Source organism: Mytilus galloprovincialis, chromosome 1 (genome assembly GCF_965363235.1).
Source record: "Mytilus galloprovincialis chromosome 1, xbMytGall1.hap1.1, whole genome shotgun sequence".
NCBI lineage: Eukaryota > Metazoa > Mollusca > Bivalvia > Mytilida > Mytilidae > Mytilus > Mytilus galloprovincialis.
Genome location: NC_134838.1, coordinates 22,166,696 through 22,191,026, shown reverse-complemented (window position 1 = coordinate 22,191,026; position 24,331 = coordinate 22,166,696). Strand labels below are relative to the sequence as shown.

Genomic DNA, 24,331 nt, shown 5'->3' with positions numbered 1-24,331 from the left:
GCATACTTAAGAATGGTTAACAAAAATCAACAAGTATATATCAGTGTATGCCCCAAAGGATAAGTGAATACAAATTCTACAAATGTTCATTGGTATATAGTAAACAGTTGTGTAATTACTTTTTGAGACAACATAATTATGAGGTGCAAGAGTTCATGCATAAGGAAATTTCATTTGAATATTGGAATGATTCATGACAGCTGTACATTTGCTTTTATTTAAATATGAGAAGGGCATTAATATTTGATAATTTTATCCTAAGCAATAGCTAGTTGTAAATTATGAACATAAATGACCAAACCATGGTTAAATGAAAAGAAATCTAGATCTGACATGAATCATTTTGATTCTAATCGGACAAATACGATAATTTTGGCAATCAGGAAAGCCCTATACAAACGAGATGTTTTATAAAATTTTACGCTGAAATCATAAAATAAATAGACTAATTTGTTTATTTTGCATTCAAATAGAGATAATGGTATTGTATTAGAAGCTGGGTCTACATAAATGCGGGTTTTACTGTCTAGAATAGAGTAAGAAGTGGAAAAGCCAATTCAGTGTACATGAAATATGGATTTTACTATATAGAATTGAGTATTAAGCTGAAAAGCCAATTCTGTGTATTAATGCATTGGCAATAAAAGTAGTTCTTCATATTAGAATAGTACCTAATTTGAGGTTGATTTATAACTTATCTGTATCAACTTACCAGTGGTAACTTATATACAACAGATAATTTCTAAGAGGCCATCCTGGATTACTATCTAATGTACATGGGTCAGCAAAACCAAAAAATATCTATAAAAAAATATTATAAGATAAAAACAAGAAACAAAAAGGTCTAAATAATTGTCTGTAACACTTTGGCCTGTGGCTTACAAGAAGATGGCTCATACATCTTCAGAATCAAAGGCAGAAGTGACTTCTCTTTTCCAACTGATACATGTGATAGGGAGTTGTAATGCTTAATAGAGCAGTGCTTTGTCGCTTAGGCCACTTACATTTATACATGATTAGATACATTTTATGAAAGTCTTATATAGTAAGTATCAAATTATATAAAAAAAAAAGAACTGCTCAAACTTTTTCTAGAAACTAGAATTGTCTTGCTTTGAGTAATGGACTTTTGGACATTTGAGAAACCTGTGAGAAGAGATAGAGATAAAATAAGATTTTATATACATTATTGAACGAATCTTGCACATGCTCCATATATGTATCTTTTATTTGTCCACAGTTTTTCTACTGACCTTACATGTATCTTTGGAATAAGATTCCACATTTTTAAGGTGATCCACAACAACACTGTCTTTAGTCTGTACTATAATAAAATATCCAACAAATTCTGTTGATGTACTTTGAAATTTATCATATTCTGCTATCAGCTCTGATATCTAAAATGAGAAAATATAAAGTTTTCTTCGTAATACTAGAAAATACAATGTACAAATAAGATTTATTGAGCATACCTTTTCTCTCTCTTTTCCATAGGTCTAAATGATTTGGGTTGCTTTTTGCTTGAAATGAAGAAAACACATTTAAATCAATCAAAAATAAATATCTTCAATTTGTGAAGTTCAACAGCCTACATTCATGTAAAAAAAAATCTTAAAAAAAAAGGGTTCTAACTTTATTTCTGGTCCAATTAGAATTAAATTGTTTTCATTAAACACAGAAGCAGCTGCAGTTTCTTGCAATTATTAAGACAATTGTTATGATTCATACTTTCAAAGAAATAATTGCTGAGAGACATGAACGAAGAACTGCATGTAAAGATATTGGTAAAAAGAACATGTTCAGGGAACATTAACATTTAATTTAAATATTAAACATGTCATGTCTAGAAATAGTAAAATAACCATAAATAACTGTACAAATTTCCAGTTATAAGTTAAACAGTAATAATAGGGAATGTGTCCATGGGAAACAGTTGATGTCCCAGCTTGCATAAACTCTAATAAAGGAACATAAACCAAAAACAGTAAAAGTGACAATACCCAAATATGTTCCTAATTTGAATTTTGTGATACACAAGATGCTTAGTACCACAAAACTAATAGTTTCATATCATTTGGTTGAGGCAAAATTCAGTACCATAACAGAAACAAAGAATTCAGCAATTGTGTTTCAGTTTATTTTGTTATGGCAAACTAAAGTTTGAAAACTGAAATGAAATATTCAGCAATATTTAAATTTGTAAAGGGGCATAACTCTAATAACCCAAAAACTGCAAAATTTTCATAAAATTACAAATTCAGAGGCAGCAACCCAACAGTGGGTTGTCTGATATGTCTGAAAATTTTAGGGCAGATAGATCTCAACCTGATAACCAATTAATTCTATGTCAGATTTGCTCAATATGCTTTAGTGTCAGAAGTATAAGCCTGCAAAAACTGCATTTTACCCCTATGTTTTTAGCCATGTTGGACGTCTTGGATGGCGGGAGGGATCATCGGACACATTTTAAAAACTTGATACATAATGATGATTGTGGCCAAATTTGGTTTAATTTGGCCCAGCAGTTTCAGAAGAGAAGATTTTTGTAAAACTTAAGGACGATGGATGACAACAACAACCGACACAAAGAGATGAGAGAAGCTCACTTGGCCCTTCGGGGAAGGTGAGCTAAAAAGGACACCACTAAAATTCAAACTTGATCTGTTTTTTGTGGTAATAGGCATTGTGTATAAGTTTCATAACATTTGGTTGAGGCAAACTTAAGTTAGAGAACAGAAACCAACTTAAGAGGTACAGACGGACAATGGTAAAACTTAATGCCCCCTCTGTTACTTTGGGGGCATAAAAACATAAACAAAGGGGCTAAAATAATTTTTGACAATGATTTTTTACCTGAAATATATAGCAGAATTTGAAACACTATACCTCTGACTGTAGGTGAAAGTGGTTTAAGTAAAGTGTTAGTAAAACTATTTTATTTGGAATAGACTGTAAACAAAAATGTTTTTGGTTACAATATCTTACCAGTTAAACAGTTTAATTGCAAGTGGGTCAGAATTGTAAATGAAATTACCTAAAACCACTTAAAAGTTCAGAAGGAGTGATTTAAGAAAAATCACAGGCTTGACTTATAAGATGACTATCAATTATTACTTCCTTACTCAAAATAAAATACTTTTAATGTAGATCTATATTTAGATGTGATCTTTGTACTGTTATTGTTCTTGATGTGATACAGATAGAATGATATCATATTTTTACCACTAATTTTCCTTGAAAAAGGAAATAGGTGATATCCGTTGTATTCAGAACATAAGTCTTCAGTCTTCACTACCAATAGAATTTTAACATGGATCAATCCACTTTACAGTCAGAGGTATAGTGTTTCAAATTCTGCTATATATTTCAGGTAAAAAATCATTGTCAAAAATTAGTTTAGCCCCTTTGTTTATGTTTTTATGCCCCCAAAGTAAGAGAGGGGGCATTAAGTGTTACCATTGTCCGTCTGTACCTCTTAAGTTGGTTTCTGTTCTCTAACTTAAGTTTGCCTCAACCAAACTTTAGTTTATAGGTGAAAATATCTATGAACATCCATATGAAAACATGAAAATGCAAACAATGAAAATATGATTTATAAATATTATACTAATAAAATGTTTATGTTATTATTTTCATACTTATTCTATTTTATTTTAAACAAGATGCATAGTATGGTAATTTCACAAATCAAGTTTAATTAAATTAACCATTTCCCATTACTAGAATTAAACAATCTACAGTGTTTATTTGGGATGAACTCACTCTTATCATATACTTGTATAAAATATTACTAAAATTTACAGTTCAATAACATTTGAAAATATCAAAAGGCTATGAAAAGATTACTAGGTTTATTGATCAGATTCCTAAGAAACTCCATAGCGGGCTGATAAAGGTACCTTTATTGACTGCTTCCGGAATGTTATCACATGCCTTTCCGTTAATTTCTGTGACGTTTATCACATGCAACTTCGTGCATTTCCGGAAATTTGTTTGAAACGACAACAGAACGCGGAAAACAGCAAGTGATAAGACTTATCACAAAATGGTTGAGGAGTAAAAATAAATTAAGTTAAAAATGTTTCGAAAGACATAAATGAGGTAACAATATTATTGAAGAACATGATAGTTGTTGTGACAAGATAAATAAAATGCTTGTAATATCAATAAAAACAATCAAAGATAAGATTTTTTTTGGTTGTCGGCTGTAAATATTATCTGAAAGCGCAAAGACAAACAAAATAAAATTTTAATAGTTCTTGTATTTCTTCTGCTGAAGTATATGATAAAAAGATAATTACATGTCATTTTTCATATCAGACCCTTTATCGGCCCTCGTTCATGATATTAGCCCTCGAGCCTGCGGCTCTTGGGCTGATATCATAACCGTGGGCCGATAAAGGGTCTGATATGAAAAATGCCATGTAATAATCTATACTTATCACATACTTGTAATCAAATAACATTTTGTTCAGGGAGTATATCAACTTGAATGAATTTTGGATTCGCATTTTAATTATGGCTTTTTCTAAATCAATTATACGTGCACAGATGCCTAAACCTTGTGAACTTTGTGAGACAAACACTAATGTTAAATGGTCATGTGTTCAATGTAACAAGTACATGTGTGACCAGTGTAAAAGAATACATTTGAACACACCAACCTGCGCTCAACATGAAGTTATCAACATTAAATCAGTTCAAGCCCGAAAGGATGATTTTCTTGCAGTAGCAACAGATAATATACCATGTAAAATACATGCAGGAAAACTTTACTGTATGTTTTGTCAAACTTGTGATATACTAGTTTGCCCAGAATGTATTTCCAGTACACACAGAAAACATGAACTTCAATCTATGGACAAGGTTTGTGAAGAAAAGTTGAAAAACATTACCACTTTTCATGAAAAAATGTCGGAACAACTGGCAAATTGCAAAAGTGAAAACCGAAATCTTCAGCAGGTGAAAATAAAACGAAACTTACATTATGATGAGATTATGAAAAAAATAGATGAGACAGAAAAGGAAATTCAAGGTGAATTACATAAATATGCCAATGGACTAAGGAGTCAAGTGAGAAATGAGAAGCAAACATTGAATGAATTAGTGATAACAAAAGATAAACAACTCAAAACATATGAAAAAAGGCTGCAATCAAAATGTAGTGAACTAGAAACAGTGATTGAATCTAAGCAGGGAGACATTATTGTTTCTACAGATTTAGAGATCGATGGCAATTTACAAGATGACTCTGACAATCCATTACCAAACAAAATATTAGAATTTAATTATGGAAAATTTGAAACATCAATTATGGGGAATATATTTGGATCCCTTAAGTCTATCAATGCATCTGAAGAACAATTAAAACATGACTTTAAAGTGATGAAGTCTTATACAACGGACTTGGAGTCTGTTGATCAGTTGTGCATAATAAACCATCATGAATCATGGGTTTGCAATACTGCAAATCAAATATTGCTCAAGATGTGTCTTGATGAGAAAATTAGTGCCAATAAAATAAGTTTAACTGGTACTATGGTTTCTGATATGTCCAGAGTATCACACAATCAAATTTTGCTTTCATTATTTGAAACAGGTGAGGTCAAAATTCTAACAGAATCAGGTGTTATTAAACCGTTGTTCTCCTTGGCACCATTACTAACACGTGGAATTCATGTTACTAGAAACAATGATATCATATTAGGAGTCAGAAAGAGTGATGGTGACTCTATTGATGGAACTAAATTCAACAGCAAGATTTTACTTCTTCAAATGAATGGAACTTAAAAAAAATGTATTGAATATGATGAACATATAAAGAGATTATTCACTCTACCTGGAAGAATCAAAACAAATTTTAACAATGACATAGTGGTTATTGATCATATATCTGGAAGTAGGTCAAGGGTGATGGTATTGGGTCAGGGTGGGGAACTGAAGTGGATATATCAGGGCAATCCCAAGATCAATAAAACTGACAATGTGTTTCGTGCAATGAGTTTAGTAACAACATCGACTGGAAATATAATAGTGACTGATAAAAGCTGTAATGCCTTACATGTCTTTTCAATGTCTGTAGAGATCCTTTCCTGTAGTATAATGAAAGGGCAGGGTATTATCTTCCCAAATTCTCTTGATATTGTTGACAACAATATGCAGTTGTGGGTTGGATGTGGTGAAAGAAAAGGAAAATCAGATGCTAAAATACACATCCTAAAAATGATTTAGGAACAGTATTGCATTAGGTCAATTGTCATATCATAAGTAAATAATTTGTGATTCAAATTATAAGAAAGAAGTAATGTATCTCCTGATTCTGTATATTCTAAATAAAACTTGTACTCATTTGTTTGTATTTTATTATACAGTGTCAGTTTGTTCAATTTAATAAATACGAAGATGTGGTGAGATTGTATATAAGGCAACTTATCATATATCCACAAGAGATAAAATGCTGTATTAGCAACTATATGTCACTTTATGGCCTTCAACCATGAGAAAATCCTTATCATATAAAAAGCTATACAAGTTCCCAAAGTTACAAAATTTAAAACATTTCAGAGGAGAAAAATAACTGACTAATCTATTATGATAAAATATGACTGACAGCAAACAACACCAACTAATGAATAACAGGCTCCTGACTTGGAGCAGGCACTTGAAGGCTGTGGCAGGGTTTAACATTTCTATCTCCCCTAACCTATGACAGTGGAATACAAAGAACAAATTGAAATATGCAGCTTTGCTAAGAGCTCATGATACCCCTTTATTGTAAATATTGAAATTTTTGCATGAATAAATATACAATATATAACATGTATAACAGGCTATTATTTAAACTTGGAATTATTTTTGAATTTTTAATAACTTCCATGTTTATTTTGTACTTCAATGTTCTGTGCTGCGCACAACACTTTCTAGTAGAAAGAAGTACATTTTCACTATCTATACAAAATACATTGTATGGGAAGTGTTATGAAACACTTTTAAAAAACATTTTAATACCAAATAAACATGGAATTTATTAAAAATAATTACAAGTTTAAATAATAGCCTGGTATATATATATTGTTGGAAAGTATAAAATTTATTTGTACAAGCTTAAGAAACAAGATGAAAAGCGAGGCTTGACGAAAAATGCATTTTAAATTTCTGACAAAGTACATATATTGTTTATATCCTGTAATTTACACCCACTACTTGAGTATTAGTTGTTTCAATCCAAATCATTCAATTGTCTCTGAATTTTCTTTGAAATCAACATAGTTGAAACATTGACAGACAGGAGGACTCCAAAATAAACTGTTACACAGAAAGGAATATCCATATTAACGCTTGCTCAATATAAGTTTTTTTAAACTCTGGCAAGATTTATACACATGAGAGTGCTTAAAATGCAATTTCGCATTTTATCAATATTTCTATGGGCCATGCAACTCTTATGCAGATGTGCAATTCATTTCAGGTAGGCAATAATGGTAGTCTTTTCCTCTTTCATTTGCTCATAACATAAACTTAGATATGTATGATGGCTCATTTTCGACAATTTAGCATACGCCGAAAAGCCTTTTGTGGTGTAGCTTCATGAGGTATTAAAACATCTAATTTTTCACACAACAACAACCAATTTTATTTGTCAATCAAGATTCCCTGACATGCCCGAGGAGCAGAATGATTTCAGTTTAATTAAAGTATACAAATAATTGTTATGACATTTTTCGATTGAAAAATTACAATACACTTATACTATATAGTCAAAGGGAGACAACAAACACAGTATATTCCCAAATTGATACTGTACTTTTTAAACAATTAATAAAAAGGTGTCCTGAACTCACCTGCTGGCTGTTTAACCTGTCTGGTAACTTCACAGGATCTGTAACCATAGTAACATCTTCTGGCATACATAAACATGGAAAGGCAAACCAATAATAATAAATATACTTCTTCAGATCCTAAAATAAACAAAACTAGAGGATCTCAAGAGCCTGTGTCGCTCACCTTGGTCTATGTGCATATTAAACAATGGACACAGATAAATTCATGACATAATTGTGCTTTGGTGATGGTGATGTGTTTGTAGATCTTACTTTACTGAACATTCTTGTTGCTACAATTATCTTTATCTATAATGAACTTGGCCCAGTAATTACAGTGGAAAATATTTTCTAAAAATTTACAAAAATTTATGAAAAATGCTAAAAATTAACTATAAAGGGCAATAACTCCTTAAGGGGTCAATTGACTATTTTGGTCATGTTGACTTATTTGTAAATCTAACTTTGCTGAACATTTTTGCAGTTACAGTTTATCTCTATCTATAATAATATTCAAGATAATAACCAAAAACAGCAAAAATTCCCTAAAATTACCAATTTAGGGGCAGCAACCAAACAACGGGTTGTCGGATTCATCTAAAAATTTGAGGGCAGAAAGATCTTGACCTGATTAACAATTTTTTAATGTCAGATTTGCTCTAAGTGCTTTGGTTTTTGAGTTATAAGCCAAAAACTGCATTTTACCCCTATGTTCTATTTTTAGCCATGGCGGCCATCTTGGTTGGTTGGCCGGGTCACGCCACACATTTCTTAAACTAGATACCCCAATGATGATTGTGGCCAAGTTTGGTTTAATTTGCCCCAGTAGTTTCAGAGGAGAAGATTTTTGTAAAAGATTACTAAGATTTACGAAAAAATGGTTAAAATTTGACTATAAAGGGCAATAACTCCTAAAGGGGTCAGCTGACTATTTCCTTTGCATTGACATATTTGTAAATCTTACTTTGCTGAACATTATTGCTGTTTACAGTTTATCTCTATCTATAATAATATTCAAGATAATAACCAAAAACAGCAAAATTTCCTTAAAAATACCAATTCAGGGGCAGCAACCCAACAACAGGTTCTCCGATTCATATGAAAATTTCAGGACAGATAGAAATTGACCTGATAAACACTTTTAACCCTTGTCAGATTGGCTCTAAATGCTTTGGTTTTTGAGTTATAAGCCAAAAACTGCATTTTACCCCTATGTTCTATTTTTAGCCATGGCGGCCATCTTGGTTGGTTGGCCAGGTCACGCCACACATTTTTTAAACTAGATACCCCAAAGATGACTGTGGCCAAGTTTGGATTAATTTGGCACAGTAGTTTCAGAGGAGAAGATTTTTGTAAAAGATTTCTAAGATTTACGAAAAATGGTTAAAAATTGACTATAAAGGTCAATAACTCCTAAAGGGGTCAACTGACCATTTTGGTCCTGTTGACTTATTTTTAAAGCTAACTTTGCTGAACATTATTGCTGTTTGCAGTTTATCTCTATCTATAATAATATTGAAGATAATAACCAAAAACAGCAAAAATTCCCTAAAATTACCAATTCAGGGGCAGCAACCCAACAACGGGTTGTCGGATTCATCTGAAAATTTGAGGGCAGAAAGATCTTGACCTGATAAACAATTTTACCCCGTCGGATTTGCTCTAAATGCTTTGGTTTTTGAGTTATAAGCTAAAAACTGCATTTTACCCCTATGTTCTATTTTTAGCCATGGCGGCCATCTTGGTTGGTTGGCTGGGTCACGCCACACATTTTTTAAACTAGATACCCCAATGATGATTGTGGCCAAGTTTGGATTAATTTGGCCCAGTAGTTTCAGAGGAGAAGATTTTTGTAAAAGTTAACGACGACGGACGACGACGACGACGACGACGGACGACGGACGCCAAGTGATGGGAAAAGCTCACTTGGCCCTTCGGGCCAGGTGAGCTAAAAATACAAAAAGCTGCAAATTCTTTACTGATTTGAACTGCACCAACAGCAAAGAACAGGGCCGTAACTACCTATGAGGCAGGGGAGGCAACTGCCTCCCCTAAATTTTCTACACCAATTTTTTTTTTTGAAGTAATAAAATATTGACAATATGTCCATGAAGAATTTGAATTTATAGTATAAACAACACAAGTTTACAGTTTTAACAGTGTTATCATGATACGTGATATATTTTACTTTCGATTTTTGTTCGATAGTGAAACGTTTCAGTATTTGTTTGGGTTTTTTTTTTGTTCGTTTGGCCGTCCATCTGTTATTCAGTATTCGTACGAGAACACATATTAAACTTTGCTTCTCGATAATTTAGAATAAAACATATCTGTTCGCATTTATTAAGGGACTCAATGAAGCATAGGAAGTTCCCTTTGTATTGTGAATCTTTAATAATATTGGAAATTCGTCACCAGCTGAATCAGCAGTTGGATCATTTTTTTAACGTTTCCCGATCTTACGGGAATATGGTCAATGCCTTAGTAGTTAAACACTCCCATTCGTTGTAGCAGGGACTTTATATACTTAGTATAGAAATTCCCTGGTTGTAGTTATATACATGTTTCACGGGTGTCATTCGGTTTATCGAGAGAAATGGGCGCGAAAGAATATCTAACGGCGGTCAAGTATTGAGAGACGATCGTGAAAGTTCTGGTAACGGATCGTGAAAGAAATTTAATCGAGAAGACATATGAAAGGTCAGTAAATATTCTAATTTAATTAATTACACAGACACATTTACGACAAAATAAAACTGTCTGTCAAAATGGTTCAACATTATGATCAGTATGTCAGAATATCCAGTTTCAAAAGTACACAGTTATTACAAAACGACAAAAGGCAAATTGCTTCTCGACATTTCAATGACATAAAAAATGTAAACAAACACGATTTTTTCACAAATTCGACTAGATAAACTACCTTTATCAAAATAAGGGCATTGTATTTGAATTAATTAAACGGTTCTCATAGTTATTTCGTATAAATATAATCTGAAACTTGGTTAAAAAAGAACTATTCACACAAAATTGATTTTTTGGATCGTGAAAGATCACGTACCGCATTTTTGAAGATCGTGAAAAGGATCGTGAAAGATCTGATGCTAGTTTTATAAATTGACCATAAACCCACTTTTTCATGGTAATGTATGGTATCAATATTTCTGACCTGACACTACGTATTTTTTATTGCTTAATTCATTAGAATTTAATATGCAATGTTTCGGGTTTTTTCGGGAATAATCCCAGGTAAACCCTCATCAGAGGTCGACCTTTATATATTTATTTCGTATCTAGTATCATAGATAGATGTGTGACTGTTTCATAACAGTTTTTTTAATTTATTAACTACACGTGCATATATGTCTACGTTGTAGCTAGTCTTTTTACAGACTCTAGATACGAAATAAATATATAAAGGTCGACCTCTGATGAGGGTTTACCTGGGATTATTCCCGAAAGAACCCGAAACATTGCATATTAAATTCTAATGAATTAAGCAATAAAAGTACGTAGAGTCAGGTCAGAAATATTGATACCATACCATGAATAAGTGGGTTTATGGTCAATTTATAAAACTAAAACTATTAGATCTCGTGTAGATTTATGATAGATTAGATCACGTGAATAAAGACAATAAGTCTTTTCATTATATATATGAACAAGTAACCAAAGGTGCTGATCTACTTGGTCAGTTTCTTTAGTCTGTAAAAAGACTAGCTTCAACGTAGACCTATATGCACGTGTAGTAAATTTGAAAAAAAAAACTGTTATGAAACAGACACACATCCATCTATGATACTAGATACGAAATAAATATATAAAGGTCGACCTCTGATGAGGGTTTACCTGGGATTATTCCCGAAAGAACCCGAAACATTGCATATTAAATTCTAATGAATTAAGCAATAAAAAGTACGTAGTGTCAGGTCAGAAATATTGATACCATACCATGAATAAGTGGGTTTATGGTCAATTTATAAAACTATTTCATGGATGAAGATTCATTTTAGTGGTCAAGTCCGTATCGAAGATTCGCTAAGTTTAGGATAACTGTCTGTTGTTATGAATTGTAAGTTGTATATTTTCGACTTGTGCAAGGTTTCAACTAACATTGAACTCATTATCATACATCATTCTGCAATGTTTGTTTTATGTTGTTTGGCCTTTTGAATATATACATGTATGCAATAGCGACAATATGTTTCGTGTATGGTGTACATGTCTGTCTTCATGTTTCTTATATGACCATGATGACTTCAATTTTGTTTGATTTATTAAATGATAGAAAGATGTCTATGTCTGGCTGTCGGTCAGGGTTCATATACTTTTGACCTTATGTTTCGAATTAATTGGCTAAGCACAACTTTTACATTTGTCAGTTTCTAAGGCACTGTAAAGATCGGAACACATTAATTTGGTGTACGGGATATTTGTAGAGATCTGTATGGCATGGTTCATCTGACCTTGACCTTTTTATGAAACATTGATAATCTTAAGCGCATTTGACACTTCTAGTAAAACCCTTTATATTATAGACGTTCAACAAATATACTATCATAAGTAAAGCAATCAAGACATTACAGCATTTGCGCTTTGGTATTCTATAATATGTACTATAAAGTTAAATCAATCCTTATCTGCGTTGTTTATAAAGAACTTAAAAAGTTCTGTTGCACAAAATGTTGGTTATCGTTCAATCCAATATTACACATGAAATGTGCTGTTTTTGCTATGATTTTTGGTTTGATTTTGGTTTAAACGTTGCATATCCATATTATTGGCTAACTAGTGTTTGTGTGCTTGAAGTGCACTAGACCGATTCAAAGAGCAAAATCGTTCACACTTATTTAGACACGTTATTAGTTGTTTTTTTTTTAACTTTCGAGGTTAAGTGTTGAATAGAAAAAAAAGATAAAAGCTTTAATGTTCATCCTTATCAAAATAGTTACAGGCTTCAACCACTTGCAGATTTATTAAATGGTAAAAGAAATACTGATTTCTGATTACTAGTATAAAGTCTGGTCACGCATTTTCTTTCACGATCGAAAAAATACGTTGCCTGATCTTTCACGATCAAGTTTGATGGAAATTCAAGAAATTCAAGGTTTTCATAAACAAATTAACGCTTTTAATGGAAGAACATACTTTAATTTTACTGTACTATCAGATAGACCAAAGATTAAATTTCAAATGTATCATGATATTCTGAAATATGACCATTATAGGTACACAAAGCGTTTTATTTGTAATTAATTTCATAGACACGCATTGCGCCTTTTGTGTTTTTTCAAAAAGTACTTCATATTTTCTTTATCTTCTTTCACAGTTATGTTGAGGAAGTTATACCATTTTGACAGACATATTTTTTTGTTTGGATTTGGTCCGCGTTTTGAAAATTTAGCGATTTTTTCAAAGATTCTGAACTAAAATGTACATTAAATGCCTTTCACGATCCGTTACCAGAACTTTCACGATCGTCTCTCAATACTTGACCGCCGTTAGATATTCTTTCACGCCGATTTCTCTCGATAAACCGAATGACACCCGTGTGTTTGTTCAGCTTTCTAAAATATTGAAATTCAAGGTCCTCGATAAAAAAAATATATATCTTGCGTTCTATGATCTTGCTTTATATGTTTTTTAACTTACCAGTTTGATTTCTAACAAAAAGATTTTTATAAATACAAATAAGAATGGTTTGCATAAAAATTGCTTCCAGGATCCAGCAATACTGATGTTTCTTAAAGAAAGGAAATCGAAGCAAAACGGGTCAGATTTTATTGAGAAAAACATCCACGGTCACAATGTATTTAATGTTAATAATTAAAGGTCAAAGTACGGCCTTCAAGACGGAGCATTGGCTCACCTCGAACAGTAATCTCAGCTTGTTTTTGCATAAAATTGCTTCCAGGTTCAACCAATACTGATGTTTCTTAAAGTAAGGAAATCGAATGAAAAAGGGTCCTGAGGAAGGTAAATCCAGAAAAGCGCTTCGGACGCAATAACTTATTAAACGTGTTGTTTTCCATTTTTTTTTAGCCATTTTAATGAGAGGAAAAAATCTACGGGGGCTGTGCCCCAACCCCCTCTTTTAGGGGCCTCATTCGGGGGCCCTCAAACCCCTGCCTCCCCTGAATTCGAACCCTAGTTACGGCCCTGAAGAAAATATGATTGAAAAGTAATATGAATCAGTATTAATAATAGTTTTTGTCAGGTATATAGCAGTTCTTGTCAACATATTTTATTTCAAAATTGATTTGAAAAGTCATCAATTCTTATCCTTAACTGAAGACTGATGTGATATCTATTGTAAACCCAATTTATTGCATATATAAACTCATCATAGATACCAGGACTAAAATTGTGTACAGTAGACATGAGTTGCATCTGCAAAAGACTATATAAGTTTGATTAACTTAAGTTTTATTTCTCATAATTTTTCCATATTTAAGCAAATAAAATATGTTTCAACTATTAAAGAAGACTCCTCAGTGATGATCAAATAAAAAAAGTTTTAGGTTGAAATATATGATAATGAGAATAGCTTCTTCACAAGAACAATCAGGAACTCTCTGACCAATAATAGTACATAAGAAGATGTTGTATGATTACAAATGAGACTTATAACCAACCATTAATACAAATAGTATTAGAAGACAAGAACAGAGCTACTACATGCAGTATTAAATAAATCTGTTTTTCTAATTGGTTAAGAAGATTCCATTTTATAAGATATTTTCAGCATATTTGCTGATATATCTTTTAGCTTTTAACTTGATGAATCTCAAATATACTTACTGCAAATGTTAATAGCAGAAATCGTGATAAAAGTGATGGATCTTCTTCTATTTTCTTGCTCACAATATCTTCCCAGACCTACAAGTAAATTTCAACTTAACTATGCTTGAAATATATTCTAAAGATTGACTGATTAATTGATTATATAATAATAATAATAATAATAATAAATTAATAATAATAATAATAATAATAATAATAATAATAATAATAATAATAATAATAATAATAATAATAATAATAATAATAATACATTTTTGTAATAATAATAATAATAATAATAATAATAATAATAATAATAATAATAACTAGAATTGCCATTGCAAGCAATAGCGGATGTCACCCTGGTCCACCAATTGCCACTAAGCGGCAGCCATTTCGAAATTTTAACATTAAATTAACTAATTTACTTTACAATGCATCAGTTTGCAAATTTTTAGAAAGTTTAAAGCATTTTTTAAATTTTGATGTTTTTACTGTTTCTATGGCAACGGCGGCCATTTTGAAAATTCCAAAGTCATACTTCTGCTTCATATTGTACTCCCCATAATATTTTACAATCATATAAAATTTAATAGCTGTACAACACTAATGTTCTGGAATGTTCCATCACATTTTCTCATTTTGATGTTTTTTGCCTTGTTTCCATGGTAACGGCAGCCATTTTGGAAATTCCAAAGTTGAATGCCACATCTAGATTTGCCAGGCAACATTTCTGTAAAAGTTTTATATATTTTTAAAGAATTTTCAAATTTTTGATATTTTTGATCAGTTCCTATGGCAACATTGTAGTTCCAATGAATCTCAAAATCATCCACAGCATGTATATAGAGGACAGCTACATTGTATAAAAATATGACGATTAGATGTTTTGTTATAGTTAAATTATTCACCAAAAACTAAAACTTTATTTTTTCACTCTTTTTCTGTTTCCATGGTAACAGTAGACATCCTGAAGGTGCCAACCTCGACTGCACTTCTGACAATGGTCATTAACATTCTGGTATAGTTCCATTACAATTGGTCCATACGATTCCAAGAAATAGTATGGACAAAATGTGTGGAATAATAATAAAAATAAACTAGATTTGCCATTGCAAGCAATAGCGGATGGCACCCTTCCCACATTGCCAGGCGAGCGGCAGCAATCTAGAAAATTCCAAAGTCAAAGTGTGCATCTACACATTCAAATTATCATATTTGTTAAGTTTCATTAAGTTTGGAGCATTTTGAAGTTTTTGACATTTTTGCTGTTTCCATGGTTACGGCGGCCATTTTGAAAATTCCAACTTCAAATGTCAACTTTGCTTATGCCAGTGACCATTCCTGTAAAGTTTCATCCAGTTTACAGCATTTTTATTTTTTTTGAAATTTTTGACCTTTTTGCATTGTTTCCATGGTAACAACAGATATTTTGGAAATTCCAACGCCAAATTCCACATCTTCCAATGTTGCTCATCGTTACTGTGAAGTTTCATGAAGTTTGGAGCATTTTGATATTTTTGAAATTTTTGGTATAGTTTCCATGGCAACATAGTAGTTCCAATGAGTGCCAAAATCATCCAACACCTGTATATGGCCGGCACCTACATTGTATCAAAATATAATGGTTCTGAGTTTAAGCATATCAAAACAGTTCACCAAAACAAAAAACAGGATTTTTTCACATTTGTTTCGTTTCCATGGCAACGGCAGCCATCTTGATGGTGCCATACCCCACTGCACTATAGAATGTGGTGGTCTACATTATGGTATAGTTCCGTCAATATTGTTCAAGCCAATTCCGAGAAATAGAATGGACAAAAAAGTGTGGAAGAATAAAAATAATAATAATAATAATAATAATAAGACTAGATTTGCGATTGCAAGCAATAGCGGATGGCACCCTTCCCCTATTGCCAGGTGAGCGGTAGCCATGGTAATGGCGGCCATTTTGGAAATTCCAAACTCAAAAGTCAAGTCTACATTAGCTGAGCAACATTTGTTATAAGTTTCAATAAATTTGAAGCATTTTGAAGTTTTTTGTATTTTTGCTGTTTCCACGGTTACGGCGGCCATTTTGAATATTCCAAAGTCAAACCCCCGCTGCAATTTTTTCCCTCCACAATCATATACCATTTAATGTCTCTAGAATAAATTAAACATTGATGTTCTAGAATGTTCTGTGAAAATTCAAAGTTTTGACCTTTTTGCATTGTTTCCATGGTAACAACAGCGATTTTGGAAATTCCAACGCCAAATTCCACATCTTCCAATGTTGCTCATCGTTACTGTGAAGTTTCATGAAGTTTGGAACATTTTGAGATTTTTGAATTTTTTGGAGTAGTTTCCATGGCAACATAGTAGTTCCAATGAGTGCCAAAATCATCCAACACCTGTATATAGTGGGCACCTACATTGTATTAAAATATGATGATTCTGAGTTAAAGCATTACCATACAGTTCACCGAAACTAAAAACAGTATTTTTTCACATTTGTTTCGTTTCCATGGCAACGTCAGCCATCTTGATGATGCCATACCCCGTTTGCACAATTTCATATAGTGGACTACATTATGGCATAGTTTCATCAATATTGTTCAAGCCAATTCCGAGAAATAGCATGGACAAAAAAGTGTGGAAGAATAAATATAATAAGAAAAAAAGAAACGAACAATAACAATATGTCACCCCAACTCCGTTGAGGGTGCCATAAAAAAAAGAAACGAACAATAACAATATGTCACCCCAACTCCGTTGAGGGTGCCATAAAAAAAGAATCGTACAATAACAATATGTCACCCGACCTCCGTCAGGGTGACATAATAATAATAATAATAATAATAATAAATACTTTATTTAAAGAGGGTGAACACAGTTAGTTACAATTACTAATCTTCCCTGAGGCCCTCATATACATGTATACAATACAAGTAAAAAATATTGAAATAATAATAATAAGAGAAAAACGCAGACATACAACATATAAACACAATTGTATAGACATAATAGTTCAATGTACATGTACCATGATTAAAAGATATAAAATAGTTACAGATTGCATGTAGTGAATAGATATAATATACGAATCATTAAAATCATACTTTCTAAGAGTAATAGTTGCAATAATTTCAGACTGAATATTGGAACTGTCTCAAGTATTGTTTTATAATTTGTTTAAAAGAATAAGTGTTCTGCACTTTACGCATTTCATATGGTAGTCCGTTCCATAAAACGGATCCAGAATAAGCAAAAGATTTTTTAAACAGTTCAGTTTTTGGCTTTGGAACAATCAAATTACCTTGAGTAACACCCCTTAAGGCGTGATAGATAGATAGATAGAAGATAGATAGATAGAAGTTGAAACTTTTGAAATAGGTACTGTGGTGCTTCTTTCCGCATACATTTAAATAGCAATAAATATTTGTGGTATTTGATTCTGTTTTCTACTGTCATCCATCCAAGTTCTTTAAATAAGGGGGCTGATGGGGATAATGGGTCTGCATCAAGAATTAATCTTGCTGCTCTTTATTGAAGTTTTAATATTCTTACTATCCCTTCATTTTTACATTCTCCCCAAACAATACAGCAGTAATCGATGAGAGGCAGAATATACCCATTATAATATGCTTTCCTGGCATTAATATCTAAAAATTTCTTTAATTTAGAAAGAAGGTATATATTCTTGATGAAATACTAGCACAAATTTGATCAATTTGATTTTTCCAGCTAAGTGTGCTGTCAGTTTTAACACCTAATAATTTCTCACATGATGAATTTTGTAGTGTTTCTGAATTTATTACTAAATTTGGTTGAAAATATTGGGTTGATAACTTCTGACTTGTTCCAGTAACCAAACATTTAGTTTTTTTGGTATTGATGAACATATTATTCATTTTGCACCATTCTTCAACTTTGCATAAATCTTCTTGAACATCATCATGTAAACTTTCTATACTTTTCCCGGATTTATGAAGAGTAGTATCATCAGCATACAAGTCTGTTTTACAATTTTTAATGCAAAGGGGAAGGTCATTTATAAAAAAGACAAATAATAGAGGACCTAGTATAGATCCTTGGGGGACACCAAATTTCACATCTTTTTTATCAGAATTAACATTGCAAATGTTTACTTGCTGTGTTCTATTACTTAGATATGACCTGAAAAACCCTACTGCAGACTCACTGAATCCGTAAATAGCAAGCTTTAAGCAAAGAATATCGTGATCTACAAGATCAAATGCTTTTTTAAAGTCTAACAGTATTGCTAAGTTTAGATTACCATCATTCATTTCTTGCAGCCATTTGTCAATAAGTGCAGTTTGACAAAAATGATGTGGCCTAAAACCTGATTGTGTAGGATGTAAAAGTTTAAATTTAGACAAGTACTTATACATGTTATTTGAGTCTTAGACATGCCTTTCTAATACTTTTGATAGAGATGGAAGTACAGAAATTGGTCTGTAATTTGTTGCTAAAACCCTATCACCATCTTTGTAAACTGATGTTACCTTAGCATTTTTCAGTAATGAAGGATAGATACCAGTATCTATCATTCTGTTGAATATATATGTGAGAGGAGAGGCAATATATGAGGCACTTATTTTAAGGATTTGGGGTCCAATATTATCAGATCTTGATGATTTATTTACATCAAGTTTAATTAACTCATCAAATAGCTCATTTATCTTTATTGGTAGTATGGTAAAATTCTCATGTTTTTGTTGTTTAACTTTTAATTGATTTTTAATGAATGTTCTAAGATTATTGAAATCTGCCTTGTCAACAGATGTAATGTCCCTTTGCTCTCTTAGTTCTTCAGCACAGGAAGTAAAAAAGTTATTAAAAGTATTTGCTATAGATTTTTTATCGTTTGTTGTTGTATCGTTCTCATCTGTAGCTAACTCATGTGGGGATTTTTTAAACTTTGGGTTCAGGCTATGAAGACATTTCCATAAAGATTTTGAGTCATTAGAGTCTTTTAACATGTTTTTATAATAGTTCTTTTTTGAATTCTCTATTATTTGTTTAGTTTTATTTCTCCAAAATCTATATTCACTCCACAATCCAAGTGCATTATATTTATCCCTCATGTACCTAGCATATATAATTTCGCTATTATACCGATCAGGTTGCCTATCCTTTTTAACTCTCTTTTCAACAACAGGAGCATGTTTATCTAAAACTTTGTTCAGCATATCATAAAATAATTGGAGACAAACAGAAGGATTGTGTTCAAATTCAATTTTATAAAAAGGTGTACTTTGTAGGTCTAATAGAAATTCATTTTGATCAAATTTTTTGAAATTCCTGTATGTGATTGTACTGTGTGAATTCTTTTTGTCTTTATTAACTTCTTTCCTTGTTAAACAAATAGGATAATGGTCACTAATTGCAATTTTAGAGACATGTGATTCCTGTACCTTATCTAGATTACTGACATAGATATGATCAATCAATGTACTTGTATCCTTTGTGACCCTTGTAGCAATTGTTGAAGATGGAATGATTCTAAAACATTCAGCCATTTTTGAGGAGGTTTGCTTGGTGCTTTAAAATTCATATTAAAATCCCCCAATAATATAATATCTGAGTTAATGTTCACTGCCATTCCTAGTTCTTTTTCAAAATCATCAATCCAGTCTATTGTTGACTTTGGAGGACTGTACACAAAACATAGTAAAAATGATTTTTTATAATCTGGTTTTACTTCAAACCAAATTGTTTCAATACCTCCTATTTCAATGTTGTTTTGTCTTGAAAAATTTAATTTTTCAGAAAAATAAACAATCAAACCACCCCCACCCTGGGAAGTTCTGTCTTTTCTTTCAGATAAGTAACCAGGTATTTGTAATTCATTATCTGTGGTGTTCTTAGTTAAAATTGTTTTACACATGCCCATTACATTAGGTAGGTTTTTTGAAAACATAAGTGTGTGTTTGATTTCATCATATTTACTTTCAATCCTATTAACATTATGAGAACAAATCCTGATACCTTTAGATTTATTAAAACCATATGTACCAAAAATATTGTCATCAGGATCTATTTGCTTCCTTGTCAATGCAGATTGAATGTAGGAAAAAAACATAATTTTTTGCTGTATATTAATCAAATTTTATTTTTCGCGACGTCAAACAGTGACTTATCAGGAAAAGATGCAGTTTTCGGCTGATTTTTACCATTCAAACTGATTTAACTTGAAAAAGAGTTCATGGACCCCTCTTTTTTGCCTAATGTTCATCAGCAATTATTACATGTTAATTTATTATATTGTTTAAAATATGACAAACAGATATTTGGCTTTACAGTTTGTACTAAACCAAACGCGTTCAAATCCAAATGGACAAGTCTTATTTTTTATTAAGTTCACAAGCTTATTGGAGAAGCAATAAATAACAATTCTAAAGTCTGTAAGTTGAACTGACATTGAAATGAACATACAATCTTCTCCACAAAAAGCCTACACAAAAAAATATTGCTTCGTAGCATTAAAATCTATTATAGCGAACCCTATGATAGTTTTCCATAGATTCACCTGCAAGTTACCTGTCGATTTAAACTTTTGGCAGTTCTATTGTCCCATCTAACAAATACAACAGGTATTGTTCTCTGTATAGTTTATTCACCAGGACCTTTAAATTTCTTCTAGGAGAAATATATCACTCATTGATTAATATACCTGAACAAAAAATTGAACTGTCAATGATGAAAAAATACTTATACCAATACTAAGAAAGGACTCACAAAACTGCATGTGGTGTTGTATTTATTCAATACCAAAAACTTGTTTTTAATGTGTTCAATATTAATAATGATTTAAAAATTAAAAGTTGATTTCTGATCAAATATTCAATAAATATTTTTGTGTGTTTGATAAATAAAAATTTGAATATTATTATTTTTAAATTAAGGTCTTCATAAACATAGTCTATAAATTAACAACAAAAAACATGCAAATTCATTGGAAAATACTAAAAAATGTGTCTAAAATTAACTTTTTATTATTAAATCAGATTTTATATTGAACAGATTGAAAATATATTAATGATATATTGAATAAATACAATATTGCATACAGTTTATGTGAGTTTATAGAAGTATTTCAATAAAAAAAACAGATAATTTTTTGGTCAGGTAAATTAATCAATGAGTGATATATTTCTCCTAGAAGAAATTTAAAGGTCCTGGTGAATAAACTATACAGAGAACAATACCTGTTGTATTTGTTAGATGGGACAATAGAACTTACAAAAGTTTAAATCGACAGGTAACTTGCAGGTGAATCTATGGAAAACTATCATAGGGTTCGCTATAACATATTTCATAATACTAGATGCTGTTCTGTTATGTGAAATAACAAAATATTTTTCCTCTTACTGTTTTATAGCCTTTAGTATTGGGTACTTTGGTCATATATATCCTGTTTCAGTTGAAGACCAGCATTAGTTTCTAGTGTATGGAACTTAATGCTATTTAATTGGTGTAAAAAAAAACCAGCACGATTTAGGTGACTAGAGTTAAAAGTATGCAATTCAGTGCAATGCTAGAAATAACAAATGCATGCCATAACACATTATGGATTTCTTAAAAGTGAACTACTATATACCTAAACTAAAAGTAAAGAGGAAAAAAACTTAACAAACCTTTTTTCCAACATTTTCTAGTAATTCTTTGTGATCACATTCTTTAAATTTGTCTATTGTGTTCATATTACGGAGAACACCATGTGATCTGAAACATCTGGATGGAACTTGTGGTACCCTTTAAAATATAAGAAAATATTTCATCTTTGAGAAACTAGATGCTCTAAAAACTGTCATTAGATGGCAATAACTTAAATGTCTTTCATAAGAAGTGGACTTACAGTTTGATTAATTTTGCCACTTACAGCTTCTCTATATCTCAAGGTTCTCACTAAGAATTTTTGAAGGCAAGCCCAGGAACTTGTCTTTTTTGGCCATGGTGAGTCCAACAGTAAGAATAAGACATTTTATTGCTATATATAATTTATCATCTAGCCTCCATAACCTAATATATAGAGCAATGAAACAACATTAAATTCAGAATATTTTAAACTTATGCTATAAAATGATGATGTGTGTGTGTTCAGTTTATTCAAAATATTTCAATCGAGAGGACTCATGGCCTTGTCTTTGTGAGAACCAGGACCTGACTATAATCATAAATTTTATGCAAACTACATGCATGACATGTATGATTATAAACAAATGTTAAACTGTAATGAGTGGCCTAGATGTTATGTTATGAAAAATGTAACATTTTTAAATTTCATAAGATCCACCATAAAATAAAACTGCATAACCAAATATCATTGACTCTTCATTTATTGTTCCTCTTAAGGGCATACGATACAGTTAAAGGGGAGGCAATGATGTTGATAACGTAAATTGTTATTTTCGCAACGTCAAACAGTCACTTATCAGGAAAAGATGCAGTTTTCGGCTGATTTTTACCATTCAAACTGATTTAATTTGAAAACGAGTTCATGGACCCCTCTTTTTTAAAATGACATTTGGTTTGATTACGTAAGAAGATTATCACGATTATGTGTACCAATTTTTATGAAAACATAAATAGCGCAATTTTTTAAAATTTGATTAATATACAGCAAAAAATTATGTTTTTTTCCTACATTCATAATCATTTGAAAAATTTGAATTGTTTGTAAAAATAAAATGTACAAATATATGCAATATTTATATAACTGCATAAATTACAAATAATTTAACAAAAAAACATATCATGTATATCTTTTAAACCAAAAAAGTTATGCATTTCTATCGATAGGAAAAATGCGTCCACAAATCCATATTTTGAGGAAATATCTGAAATTTGAACCTCAATTTACTCAAAAAGTAGCTCATGAAGGTATATTTATACATTGTAGCTTACTTATCAAATGCTGAATATTCTACATTCAATCTGCATGGTAACCCAGCTGGATCACCTGAAAAATAATGAACATAGCTTACAATCTATAACTATACATCTTATAACATAATGTTCAGTTTTCATTGTTTCTGCATTTGAATATATGCCTGTTTGTTTGGTGGTGTATAGTATTACTTTTGGCAATCTTGGCTATACCATGCATGGCAGCCAGTTTTTATTAGTAGAGGCCTAGAAAATTGCATGGAAACATTAACCTTCTATAGGATAACTGGTCATCCTTATCAGTTAAGATCTGAGTCAAAATTCCTCACAAGTAGAAGGATTTTATCTCACAACCTCAGTGATGACGGAGATCACACAATAGACAAACTACTTAGATGAAAACACACATCACATTGTAAAAAACATTAAATCATCATGTACATAGATTACATTATTATGTCTATATGAAAACTTTCAAAAAAGAAGACAAGATTAGATAGGATAAACTGAGTCAATCCTGTTTAATCATAAAACAAAGCTTCTGGAGATATGAGGTGACTGGGATAATTTTTTATGCATATTCTTTAAATGTTAGAAGTTCTCGTTAACATGTTGAGACCATAAAAGAACTATACATTTTCACAGTTTTATTCATGGGGTTAAAAAATGAAACTTTTCCAATCTTCTTCTTCTTTCCTAAATCATTTGCATCAACAATAGTGTATTTTCATCTACATGTGCAAATATTTTTTCTATACAAAACGGATATATTATAGCTGTTATCTGATCTTAAGGATTTAAAAGGAATGATCAGTAATGCCTAACATCAGTTA

The 24,331-nt window shown here is 31.4% G+C and overlaps 3 protein-coding genes across 3 annotated transcripts in view; 2 read left to right on the top strand and 1 right to left on the bottom strand.

The window, feature by feature from the left end:
• Window positions 1–24,331, bottom strand: part of LOC143069232 (ubiquitin-like modifier-activating enzyme ATG7) — a 40,881-nt gene that overhangs the window by 11,265 nt on the left and 5,285 nt on the right. The window contains exons 2-7 of the mRNA XM_076243767.1: window positions 23,517–23,571; window positions 22,247–22,364; window positions 14,622–14,699; window positions 7,842–7,958; window positions 1,254–1,397; window positions 713–801 (exon numbers count right to left, since the gene is read on the bottom strand). Of these exons, the coding sequence (XP_076099882.1) occupies window positions 713–801; window positions 1,254–1,397; window positions 7,842–7,958; window positions 14,622–14,699; window positions 22,247–22,364; window positions 23,517–23,571 (601 nt within the window). The remainder of the gene's footprint in view (window positions 1–712; window positions 802–1,253; window positions 1,398–7,841; window positions 7,959–14,621; window positions 14,700–22,246; window positions 22,365–23,516; window positions 23,572–24,331) is intronic.
• LOC143069242 (uncharacterized) overlaps window positions 3,327–24,331 on the top strand; it is a 48,206-nt gene continuing 27,201 nt past the window's right edge. The window contains exon 1 of the mRNA XM_076243787.1: window positions 3,327–3,370. The gene's annotated coding sequence lies outside the window, so the exon portion shown is untranslated. The remainder of the gene's footprint in view (window positions 3,371–24,331) is intronic.
• LOC143069257 (uncharacterized) lies at window positions 4,455–6,219 on the top strand. The gene has a single exon (XM_076243797.1). The coding sequence runs from the start codon at window positions 4,519–4,521 to the stop codon at window positions 5,788–5,790; it is 1,272 nt and encodes a 423-aa protein (XP_076099912.1). The 5' UTR covers window positions 4,455–4,518; the 3' UTR covers window positions 5,791–6,219.

Bases quoted from the DNA above. Each gene is read 5' to 3' on its own strand.
- LOC143069257 (XM_076243797.1), top strand. From the start codon at position 4,519: ATGGCTTTTTCTAAATCAATTATACGTGCACAGATGCCTAAACCTTGT.